Source organism: Pleurodeles waltl, chromosome 10 (assembly GCF_031143425.1).
Source record: "Pleurodeles waltl isolate 20211129_DDA chromosome 10, aPleWal1.hap1.20221129, whole genome shotgun sequence".
In the NCBI taxonomy this organism is placed as follows: domain Eukaryota; kingdom Metazoa; phylum Chordata; class Amphibia; order Caudata; family Salamandridae; genus Pleurodeles; species Pleurodeles waltl.
Genome location: NC_090449.1, coordinates 18,803,563 through 18,816,682, shown reverse-complemented (window position 1 = coordinate 18,816,682; position 13,120 = coordinate 18,803,563). Strand labels below are relative to the sequence as shown.

The 13,120-nt window shown below is 45.7% G+C and overlaps 1 protein-coding gene across 1 annotated transcript in view; it reads left to right on the top strand.

Annotated features, from left to right (window-relative positions):
• The window catches only part of TKTL1 (transketolase like 1), a 38,870-nt gene extending 34,724 nt beyond the window's left edge, over positions 1–4,146 (top strand). The window contains exons 13-14 of the mRNA XM_069209455.1: positions 2,629–2,748; positions 3,148–4,146. Coding sequence (XP_069065556.1) covers positions 2,629–2,748; positions 3,148–3,320 — 293 coding nt within the window. The 3' untranslated portion in view covers positions 3,321–4,146. The remainder of the gene's footprint in view (positions 1–2,628; positions 2,749–3,147) is intronic.
• The last annotated feature ends 8,974 nt before the right edge of the window (positions 4,147–13,120 follow it).

Sequence of the window (13,120 nt, the reverse complement as noted above, 5' to 3'; positions counted from 1 at the left end):
TGGTGGGTGGAGGTGAGTGTTTCAAAAAGGAAGTGTTTCCAAAATCTGAAGATCCAACTTATGGAAGGAGGCAGACCTAATTGCACCCCAATGCAGTTCTACATTGGAGTCCAATGGCCTCTCCTGCAGAGGCGAGCCCAGTGTAGCCCACCCCAACCACCTGTACAGAATGAGAACCCTTGAGGCGTACTGACAAAGTGAATCCCCTGGAGAAGCATGCAGGAAGGTGAAGGAAGAGGGTGGGCTGATGGATGGATGTATGTGTGAAGGGTGAGGAGCTAGTAGCCTTGTCCACTTCCTTCCACTGTTTCAGTGGGTTTGGCAGGACAGTGGATGTTTGGAGGGTTAACCATGTCTTTAAACATCCATCCCCTCTAAGTCTGTGTATAATGGGTTCCACAGTGCTGGACTTAATGGTTGTTGCTGAGTGTTTCCGCCCCAGAGGTGGTTTAGCTCTCACTACAGAAGTGGAAGCAGTAAGTACTGAAGGTTGAGCCAATGCAGGTGTGGTCTGCTGTGAAGTGGCTGGTTCCCCTGATTTCCTAGGTGCCGGAGGTGGGGGGTTGTACATTAAAAGGTGACTGTTGGTGCCTACCATTGGGCAAAATGCATTGGTGGCCCAGTGGTTTGACCTAGTACAAGAATCTGTGTGAGGACGTTACTGTGAGGGTGTCTGTTCCATCACTGTCCCGGCATGGTGGAGAGCTGCAACTGAGACAGGCGTAGACCCCCTGAAGGCATAGGCCCTAGAGGGAGCCATAGTCAACCCAAATCGTGCTCTAGCAAAGTCAAACGTTGACACGAGATGGAGAAAGAGTGAGACTTGATCGACTACAATACTGATGGAGGAAGGAACAAGTGTTAACCAAAAAGAGCACCATGACTGTGAACCAGAAAACTCATCCAAACCAGACGTCAGAAAGAAACAGTAACTATGGAGTAGATGACTGTGTGCCTTGCCAGCAAGAGGAGTCTCAGTACCTCCTGTTTCAAGAGACCACAGAAAAAACAACTTGAAACCATCCAGGCCCAACACTAGATGGCAGGAGTAGGCACAGCATCTGAATAGCTAAAGCCACACTGTTGGACCTGGCCCTTTTACAGGGTCATTACCCCAAACCTTTAGCCTTTTTTCCTCTTTAATTTTCTCAGCCTTGTTGGCTGATGTTATGGCTAAGCACTCTTTCAGTGATGAAGTGCATGTGCTCCCCCTTTTACACTTGGTATGGTTGGCTTATACCTAATTGCCATGCTTACTTTACCTAGAAGTCCCTTTTAATGTGGTATCCCTATATCCAGGGCCTGTAAACTAAATTCTACTAGTGGGCCTGCAGTGCTGCTTGCCCCACCTGGTCTCAAGCTTGCAAGTGCAGGGCCTGTGTACAGTTTTCTGCCACAGGGACCTGGCATCTAAATTTACTTGCCAGGCTCAGAACTCCCCTTTTACTACATGTAAGTCACCCCTAAGGTAGGCCCTAGCTAGCCCTATGGGCAGGGTGCCATGTATGTAGAAGGCAGGACGTGCCTAGGAATGTGGCCTGTCCTGGTAGTGACAGCCTATCTGTCTTCTTACTGCTGTGAGTGCTGCCTTTTCATAGGATTGCATTGGAAATGCCCTGCCTTATGTGTAAGGGGTACTGTCTAATTTATGAGGGGTAGCGTAGGCATGTTTGGTATGGTAGTAAAAAATGCTGCTTGATGGTGTGTTTGTACAGAAATGCCACTTCTAGACAGTGAGCATTTCTCTTTTATGACACTGGTGTTTAGCAGCTCGACTCCAATCCGTGTCTGGGCAGAGTGACAGTTGGGCTTTGTGCATACTTTTCAGACAGCCTGTGCACAGGGTTGTTTAGCGCCCCGCGCGCCCCCCCCCCCCCCCCCCCCCCCCCCCCCCCAAAAAAAACTGTTTGTAGCCTGTACAGGAGAGGACACCTCCAGAACCAGTTGTAACTGGCGGGAACCTCCTCTCCCCTTCCCTTTGTACTTATACTCTGGTTTACAGTGGGTTTCAGAGTAGTTTTCCTCACAATTGGGTGACATTTTGGAACTGGACACATTGCTGCCGGAGGGACTCACCAGGAACTGCCATGGACTGCTGCTGCACTGACCTGTGACCTGCTTGGTCACTTTGAGGAACTGCCTGCATTCACCTTGTGCTGGCTTGCCCATATCTCTCTTCCCTGAGACCGTGGGAAGCCTTGCCGGTGGTCCCCTGCACCGTAGGTCTCCTTATTTGTGGCCCTTGTTTGGGCTTGCCTTGCCAACAGTACCAAAAAGGAGCACAGTGCGACAGGGCCCAGCAGCAGGCCAGCACAAGGTGAATGCAGGCATTTGGCAGTTCCTTAAAGTGACCAAAGGTCAGCGCAGCAGTCCATGGCAGTTCCTGGTGAGTCCCTCCGGCAGCATTGCGTCCAGTTCCAAAATGTCACCCTATTGTGAGAAACTCCCCTGTACTTTTACTTGGGTTTACAGTGTGCCTCACTTTAAAAAGGGCTGCTTAATTTCACTTTAGAAATGTTATGTAAACACAGCACAACACTTTATGCTGTGCAATGAAGGATGCACCTGCAATCCCATATCCCTTAATTTTTTTTTAATTCATTTTTATTTTTTTCTCCCTCCCTATAGGTACTAATGTGCGTGTGGTCGACCCTTTCACCATCAAGCCGTTAGATGCTGCCACCATAATATCTAGTGCCAGAGCCACAGGAGGTCGAATCATCACTGTGGAAGATCACTACAGAGAAGGTAGGTGCCTTCTGTCACCTGTAAATATACTTGCTTTACTGCACTCTTTCAGGTGACCGGATAGAAGGGACTACGCTAATGCTATAGTGGACAACATCATGTCTGTCTACCCAAGTAATGACCCAGAAGGGTCTAGGCATTTTCTGTACTATTTTTAATGAGATTGTGCAGCTATTCGATCTAATTTCTTAGTGGGGGCACATTGGCTTTCACTTTGCACGTAATTTAACATCTGAATCTCGCAGACTAGAGTTCAGAACCTTTACTTGGTTGGGTTTGTAAGTGTGGCTCCACAAGACAATCTATTTGTGTGCTCATTTTCAACATGTTTGACTTAAACATTTGATTTGGGAAGCACAAAGTTCAGGATACCCTTTAACACTTGCTCTTTCGTTTTAGGCGGCATTGGGGAGGCTGTGTCTGCAGTGGTTTCTGGAGAGCCTGGAATCCTTGTTCAGCAACTTGGTGTGAACCGTGTGCCACGAAGTGGGAAGCCTAATGAACTCTTGGACATGTTTGGCATCAGCGCCAAATGCATAGTTGAAGCTGTGAAGTCTACCTTTGCAAACTGAAGTCTTGTAATTAGGTGTTAAGGAAGGAGGCATTTAGTATGCCAGTAGTGGCTGGTAGAAGGCAATTATTGAAGACACTCTTCCCCCTCCCCCCTTGTAAATGGCGTCCAAATAGTTCTCCTACTGTAGGCAATCGTATAAGTTAATCAAAAACTTAAGTATTACTTCATTGGTTCCTGGCTAATGTGAATACAGAGCAATGTAGCACTTGCTGCCAGTTCTTTCTGCTTTCAAGCCTACACAAGCACTTAGATTGAATACTGACCATTCCAAAGCCATTTGTACATTAAGGCTAAATCAAGAAATAGGGGAACCTTAGCAAGAATGTTGCGCTTTCTTGACACCGTACACTTTTGGGGGTAATGTCTTATGGGTTCAATAAATTGCCCTTATGTGGCAGCCACATTAGATTTCCTACCTGAGAACTCATTGGCAGGGGGCTAAAAAGCTGTTGTAACGAGTCTTACATACCAGTAGCTTAAATGGTGACATTGTCGCTTGCGCTGGTCTCTTCCCCTCTACAGGAGTTTACATGTTCCTCATGCCTTCATGAACAATGGCAAAGGTGCTTCGAACCTGCCTCCAAAGGTGATCATGCTGATGCCCCTGTAACAGAAGGAAAATCGGGGTATTACTTGACGGTTATTGGTAGTAGGAACAACTAGCTAGTGTTCACTGTCTTTATCTTTAAAAAAAAAACGTTGCAGCCTCTTGCTCTGAAGTAATTTGTCGGATCCATGTTCAACAACCAATGTTTTACGGACCACACAATGTTGCTGCACTTAATTTTGCACTTGCCATTAAACCAAAATAGTGAATACCCTAATTTGCTTTGTGGACTTCTTGTGTGATGCAGTGCTGCTTAACGGGCATTTTGGGCTTATTTTGCTTAGACCTTCTAGTCTAGTACTGTGAAATCTGCTTTGGCACATATCCACATTGTCCTTTGTGGTTTTCTTAAAATGACCAGAGTCTTTGAGAACAAGCACTGGCAAAGCCAATTGGTCTCTCCAATATGAGAACTACCATACATGCAAATAGACTAGATTCAGACATGGTCCTCCAAAATTTTTTTTTTTTATGGTAGCATAAAATTATGATTTCTGGCTGTCTCCCAGTTGAAATTAACTCTGCTCCAGAAGAAGCCAAAGGAGGGCATGCATTTTCAGACGAATTATCTGGAATCTCCCACTTTACTCTTGTAAAACGTTGGCATGTATGAACTACTGGTGTTGCCAATGTCTTAGCTATGTTGTACAACAGTGTGGCTTCAATTTAGCATGGCTAAAAGTGGTGTACAGTAATACGGCTGTGGGTGTATACAACAAGAAACTGATCTTAAAATTGATGCAAACTTATGGGACAAAGGGGATGAATGGCTGAAAGGCAATGAAAATGTGTGCGTCAGCAAGCAGTATGAAGGGATGAATGTTGGGTGTGGTATTTGTACTGTATAATGGCTAAATCCAGCCCACAGAAAATTATGATTTAGTTGTAAGTTGGCCACAAGATGCTGACTAGTCAAAAATGTGTATGTTTGTGTGTGTGTGTGTGTTCATTCAATGGCATGTGTAGCTGCAGGTACACATGCTTTGCACATCCCGCCATCTAGTGTTGGGCTCTGAGTGTTACAAGTTGTTTTCTTCGAAGAAGTCTTTTGAGTCACGAGATCGAGGGACTCCTCCCCTTTCGGCTCCATTGCGCATGGGCGTCGACTCCATCTGTTTTTTTTTTTTTTTTTTTCTGCTATTGGGTTAGGACGTGTTCCTTTTCGCTCCGTGTTTCAGTTCGGTTAGTTAGAATCTCGGAAAATTTGGCGGTATTGTTTGCGTTCGGGATCGGGTTAGTTACTACAGATCGACACCGACTTTTGAAGAGCTCCGGTGGCCCTTCGGGGTTTTTTTTTATTTCCCCCGTCGGGGCCTGGTCGGCCCGGCCACGTGTCTCCAAGGCTGATGGAACGGACCCCATTCCGCTTCTGCCCAAAATGTCACAACATGTATCCATATACAGATCAGCACCTGGTCTGTAACTTGTGTTTGTCTCCAGAACACAAAGAAGATACTTGTGAAGCCTGTCGAGCGCTTCGGTCGAGAAAGACATTAAGAGACCGAAGAGCGAAGACTGCAAATGGCGTCTGCGCCGACAGGACAAAGGCATTTGGAGGAGGAAGAGGAAAGCTTCTCCATCCAGGAGTCTGACTCAGACTAGCTCGATCCCGAAGAAACGCCTAAAACCGTGAGTAAGACGTCTAAACATAAAACTCACGAGAGAACCACAAAAGCCCAGGGGATGCCACGGCCAACAGGCCATGGCTTAACCCGTAAAATAGGCGACCGATCATAGGCACCGAAAAAGGGCACGCTTGTGTTGTCATCAGACTCCGGTCGAGATACCGGCACACAGCAATCTCGAGCCCGAGACAGCGGCTCTGAGCAAGTTCAGCACCGAGGCAGCGGCACCGAAATGGGTCGGCACCGAGAGATCACGACGCCGAAAATAGTGTTGTCGGAGCCGAAAAAGGCTGCCGAAAAGGTTTCCATTCCAAAACATCCAACCTCGGAACCGAAATCAGGTTCCTACACAGAGGAAAAGGGATTGTCCTTCCAAATGCAAGGACATAAGTTCGGACAAGAACTAGAATCCATGGAGCCAGACTACACTCAAAGAAGGCTCCATATTCAAAAGAACACAGGCAAGATAAGCACTCTTCCCCCAATTAAAATGAAAAGAAGACTTGCCTTTCAAGAAAAGGACCAGCAACCACAGGCAAAGGTGGCAAGACAGACAACTCCGCCACCATCTCCACCACCATCAATGCTTACATCACCGGTAGTCACTCCACCACTGATGCAATCCCCAACGCATACTGCAATTAGTCAGGACGATCCCAACACATGGGACCTCTAGATGCGCCAGTATCGGATAACAGCCCAGACTGTTACCCAGTGAGACCGTCCCCACCTGAGGACAGTACATCCTACACGCAGATGGTCTCAAGGGCAGCGGCTTTTCATAATCTCACCTTGCATGCAAAACCGATAGAAGATGACTTTTTGTTTAATACACTATCCTCCACTCATAGCCAATACCAGAGCTTACCTATGCTACCTGGAATGCTAAAACACTCCAAACAGGTGTTTCAGGAGCCTGTGAAGGGCAGGGCCATAACTCCAAGGGTGGAGAAAAAGTACAAGCCACCACCTACAGACCCTGTGTATCACGCAGCAATTAACACCAGACTCTGTGGTAGTAGGGGCAGCTCGCAAGAGAAACTCTCACACCTCGGGAGACGCACCACCTCCAGACAAGAAGAGTCGCAAATTTGACACTGCAGGGAAAAGGGTTGCAGCACAAGCAGCAAACCAATGGCACATTGCCAACTCACAAGCACTTCTGGCAAGATATGATGGGGCTCATTGGGACGAAATGCAGCATTTCATGGAACACTTACCCAAAGAGTTCCAGAAAAGGGCACAACAAGTGGTGGAGGAAGGACAAAGTATCTCAAATAATCAGTTACGGTCAGCAATGGATGCAGCAGATACAGCTGCAAGGACAGTAAATACTGCAGTAACAATAAGGAGACACGCATGGTTGCGTACGTCTGGATTCAAGCCGGAAATACAACAAGCCGTGCTGAATATGCCTTTTAATGGACAGCAGTGGTTTGGGCCGGAGGTGGACAAAGCAATTTTTACTAACATTGGGAGGAGATAACAGACACTTTGGTACTGGCAATTATCCAGCATGGTTATTGCATAGAATTTCTCAGATTCCCTCCAAAACGTTCCCACGAAAACACACTGTCAAAACACATGGATCTTCTAGGACTAGAAAGTCACACCTTCAGCTGTGTCAAACACAGCAATACTTGGGGGCAACAATCGACACAGCAAAAGCGGTTGCCACTCCAAGTCCACTAAGAGTACAAGCATTTCGCAATGTAATACAGGTCATGTATCAAACCAAAGAATACAAGTCAAAAGAGTAATGAAACTACTAGGCATGATGTCCTCCTGCATAGCCATTGTCCCAAACGCCAGATTGCACATGCGGCCCTTACAGCAGTGCCTAGCATCACAATGGTCACAGGCACAGGGTCAACTTCTAGATCTAGTGTTGATAGACCGCCAAACATACACCTCGCTTCAATGGTGTAACAATGTAAATTTAAACCAAGGGTGGCCTTTTCAAGACCCAGTGCCTCAATACGTAATAACTGCAGATGCCTCCATGATAGCGTGGGGAGCACACCTCAATCAACACAGCATTCTTGGACAATGGGACTCTCGGCAAAAACAGTTTCACATAAATCACTTAGAACTATTGGCAGTATTTCTAGCATTAAAAGAATTTCAACCAATAAGCCACAAACACATTCTTGTCAAAACGGACAACATGACAACAATGGATTACCTAAACAAACGGAGGAACACACTCAACACAGTTGTGTCTCCTGACACAGAAAATATGGCATTGGGCGATACACAACCACATTCGCCTAATAGCACAGTTCATTCCAGGGATACAGAATCAATTAGTAGACAATCTCTCTCGGGATCACCAACAAATCCACGAATGGGAGATTCACCCCCAAGTACTACACACTTACTTCCAAAATTGGGGCACACCACAAATAGACCTGTTTTCAACAAAAGAAAACGCAAAATGCCGAAACTTCGCATCCAGGTACCCACAAGATCAGTCTCTGGGCAATGTGTTATGGATGAGTTGGTCAGGGATATTTGCATATGCTTTTCCCCCCCTCTCCTTCCATATCTAGTAAACAAGTTGAGTCAAAACAAACTCCTACTCATAGCACCAACTTGGGCAAGACAACCTTGGTACACAACACTACTGGACCTCTCAGTAGTGCCTCATATCAAACAGACCAGATCTGTTAACTCAACACAATCAACAGACCAGACACCCCAATCCAGCATCGCTGAATCTAGCAATTTGGCTCCTGAAGTCTTAGAGTTCGGACACTTAGACCTTACACAGGAATGTATGGAAGTCATAAAACGAGCTAGAAAACCAACCACTAGACATTGCTCTGCAAATAAGTGGAAAAGGTTTGTTTATTATTGCCATAATAATCAAATTCAACCCTTACACGCATCTGCTACAGACATCGTAAGCTACTTGCTACATTTGCAAAAGTCAAAACTAGCTTTTTCATCCATTAAGATACATCTTACCGCAATTTCAGCTTACCTGCAAATTACCTACTCAACTTCACTGTTTAGGATACCAGTCATAAAAGCCTTTATGAAAGGCCTAAAAAGAATTATACCACCAAGAACACCACCAGTTCCTTCATGGAACCTCAACATTGTCTTAACACGACTCATGGGGCCACCATTTGAACCCATGCACTCATGTGAAATGCAATATTTAACATGGAAAGTTGCATTTCTAATTGCCATCACATCTCTAAGAAGAGTCAGTGAAATCCAAGCATTTACCATACAAGAACCATTTATTCAAATACACAAGCATAAAGTAGTTCTACGGACCAATCCCAATTTTTTACCAAAAGTCATATCACCGTTCCTCTTGAATCAAACAGAATTACCAGTGGTCTTCCCACAGCCAGATTCTGCAGCTGAAAGAGCACTACATACATTAGACATCAAAAGAGCGTTCATGTACTACATTGACAGAACAAAACTAATTCGGAAAACAATTATTTGTTGCTTTCCAAAAACCTCATACAGGAAATCCAATTTCAAAACAAGGCATTGCTAGATGGATAGTTAAATGCATTCAAACCTGTTATCTCAAAGCAAAAAGAGAACTGCCTATTACACTGAGGGCACACTCAACTAGAAAGAAAGGTGCTACCATGGCCTTTCTAGGAAACATTCCAATGACTGAAATTTGTAAGGCAGCCACATGGTCTATGCCTCATACGTTTACCAAGCACTACTGCGTGGATGTGTTAACAGCACAACAAGCCACAGTAGGACAAGCAGTACTACGAACTTTGTTTCAAACAACTTCAACTCCTACAGGCTGAACCACCGCTTTTGGTGAGATAACTGCTTACTAGTCTATGAAAAGCATGTGTATCTGCAGCTACACATGCCATTGAACGGAAAATGTCACTTACCCAGTGTACATCTGTTCGTGGCATGAGACGCTGCAGATTCACATGCGCCCACCTGCCTCCCGTGGAGCCTGTAGCAGTTTCGAAGTTGATCTTGAACATTTGTAAATATATCACTACATCATGTACATACATGTTTACTCCATTGCATGGGCCCTATTACTATAATACACAACTCCAACCTCACCCTTTGCTGGGAAAACAATCTAAGATGGAGTCGACGCCCATGCGCAATGGAGCCGAAAGGGGAGGAGTCCCTCGATCTCGTGACTCAGACTTCTTCGAAGAAAACAACTTGTAACACTCCGAGCCCAACACTAGATGGCGGGATGTGCAAAGCATGTGAATCTGCAGCGTCTCATGCCACGAACAGATGTACACTGGGTAAGTGACATTTTCCATATATATATATATATATATATATTCATTGGCATGTGTAGCTGCAGATACACATGCTGTGCATTATCCTGCCATCTAGTGTTGGGCTCGGAGTGTTACAAGTTGTTTTCTTCAAAGAAGTCTTTCGAGTCACAAGATCGAGGGACTCCTCCCATTTTGGCTCCATTGCGCATGGGCGTCAACTCCATCTTAGATTGTTTTCTTTCCGCCATCGGGTTCGGATGTGTTCCTCTTTGCTCAGTGTTTCGGTTCGGAAAAGTTAGTTAACTATCGGAAAATTTGATGGTATTGTTTGCGCTTGGTATCTGTTTAGTAAGAGCACATCGGCACCGAAGAAAAGAGCTCCGGTAGCCCTTCAGGGTTTTCATTCCCTGGCAGGGCCTGGTCGGCCCGAATGCCACGCTAAGTATCCTTATACAGACCAGCATTTGGTTTGTAATTTGTTTGTCCCCTGAACACAGAGGATACCTGCGAGGCCTGTCGGGCATTTCGGTCGAAGAAAACGCTATGGGACCGGAGAGCTCGAAGGCTTCAAATGGCGTCGACACCGGCTGGACACCCAGACGTCGACGAGGAGACATTCTCCATTCCTGATTCGGACTCAGACGAGCCAGAGAGTGAGCAGCCGGCGAGGCAACAAACCGTGAGTAAAACAGCCCTGGCCAAAACTCACACAAAAATAATGAAAGCCCAGGGGACGCCACCGGCGACAGGCCATGGCTTAACCTGTAAGCACAGTGACCAAGCATCAGCACTGAAAAAGGGCACACACATGCTGAAGACATCTGACTCCGGTCGAGATACCGGCACAGAGTATACTCTGCACCGAGATACTGGCTCCGACCAAACTCTGCACCGAGATATCGGCACACCGAAACCAAAAAAGGTGGCTTCAGAGCCGAAAAAGACTGCTGAAAAGGTTTCGGTGCCAAAACATCCAGCCTCTGAGCCGAAACAAAGCTCCTGTACCGAAGAACAAGGACTTTCATTACAACTACAAGGCCATAAGTTTGGACAAGAACTAGAAGCGGGAGAGCCAGACTATACACAAAGAAGGCTCCATATACAAAAGGACACAGGGAAAATAGGAACTCTTCTCCCAATTAAAATGAAACGGAAACTCGCTTTCCAGGAAACTGAAAAACAGCCAAAAGCAAAAGAGGCTAAAGAAAACTCCACCACGTTTTTCTCCACAGCACTCACTGCAACTGTCCCCAATGGCAACACCCCCAATGATGCAATCACCAACGCACACAGGGATGAGCCAAGATGACCCAGATGCATGGTATCGATACGATGCACCAGTATCTGACAATAGTCCGGATTGCTACCCGGCAAGACCATCACCACCAGAAGACTACTGCTTACATGCAGGTGTTTTCCAGATCAGCTACTTTTTACAACGTAGCACTGCATTCTGAACCTATAGAGGATGACTTCTTATTCAATACCCTGTCATCAACACATAGCCAATACCAGAGTCTGCCTATGTTACCATGCATGTTAAAACACGCGAAACAGGTGTTTCAAGACCCAGTCAAAGGCAGAGCCATCACACCTAAGGTGGAGAAGTACAAACCTCCCCCTATGGACCCTGTGTATATCACGCAACAACTAACACCTGACTCTGTGGTAGTAGCAGCAGCCCGGAAAAGGGCAAACTCAGACTTCTGGGGATGCACCACCACCCGACAAAGTTGAAAGTTCGATGCAGCAGGGAAAAGAGTTGCAGCACAAGCAGCCAATCAATGTCGCACTGCCAATTCACAGGCATTATTGGCAAGATATGACAGAGCTCATTGGGACGAAATGCAACATTTCATTGAACAGCTACCCAAAGAGTTTCAGAAGCGTGCACAACAAGTGGTTGAGGAGGGCCAAAGTATCTCCAACAACCAAATAAGATTGGCTATGGACGCAGCGGACACAGACGCCAGAACAGTAACACAGCGATCACCATTCGGAGACACGCATAGCTGCGCACCTCCGGATTTAAGCCAGAGATCCAGCAGGCTGTGCTGAATATGCCTTTTAATGGACAACAGTTGTTTGGCCCGAGGTGGATACAGCTATAGAAAAGCTGAAGAAAGACACGGCCAAGGCCATGGGCGCGCTCTACTCCCCACAGAGCAGAGGCACTTTAGGAAGCCATACTTTAGAGGGGGGTTTTGGGCCCAAAGCACAGAACCTTCAACCTCACAGGCCAGACCCACATACCAGGGCCAATACCAAAGAGGAGGCTTTCGGGGACAATATAGGGGTGGACAGTTCCCTAAAACAAGAGGGAAATTCCAAAGCCCAAAAACCCCACAAACTAAACAGTGACTCCAATGTCCCAAATCCCCAACACTGGGGGGAGACTCACAGATTATTACAAAAATTGGGTAGACATAACTTCGGACTCGTGGGTCCTAGCCATTATCCAACATGGTTATTGCATAGAATTCCTACAATTACCACCAAATGTGCCTCCAAAAGCACACATGTCCAAGCAGCACTTGGATCTATTACAACTAGCGTTGTTACGAAAAGAAGCAATAGAACTAGTACCCAACCATCAGAAAGGAACAGGTGTTTACTCCCTGTATTTTCTAATACTAAAAAAAGGACAAAACACAGACCCATCTTAGATCTTGGAACATTAAATCTTTACATCAAATCAGATCACTTTCACATGGTGACACTTCAAGATGTGATTCCCTTGCTCAAACAAGACTACATGTCAACATTAGACCTCAAGGATGCTTACTTCCATATACTCATACATCCTTCCCACAGGAAATACTTAAGGTTTGTAATCCAAGGAGTACATTACCAATTCAAAGTGTTACCATTCGGGATAACAGCACCAAGAGTATTTATAAAATGCCTTGCGGTAGTAGCTGCACATACACGTATTCCCGTACCTAGACGATTGGTTAATAAAAACCAGCACTCAAACAGTGTCAACACACAAAATACGTCATAGAAACTCTTCACAAGCTAGGGTTCTCAATAAACTACCTAAAATCACACTTACAACCGTGTCAAATACAACAATACTTAGGAGCAACAATGAACACACAAAAAGGAATTGCCACTCCAAGTCCACAAAGGGTACAAGCATTCCAAAACGTAATACTAAACATGCACCCAAACCAATATCAAGTAAGGTTTGTGATGAAACTTCTAGGCATGATGTCTTCATGCATAGCCATTGTCCCAAACGCAAGATTACACATGTGGCCCTTACAACAGTGCCTAGCAACACAATGGACACAAGCACAGGGTCAACTTCAAGATCTAG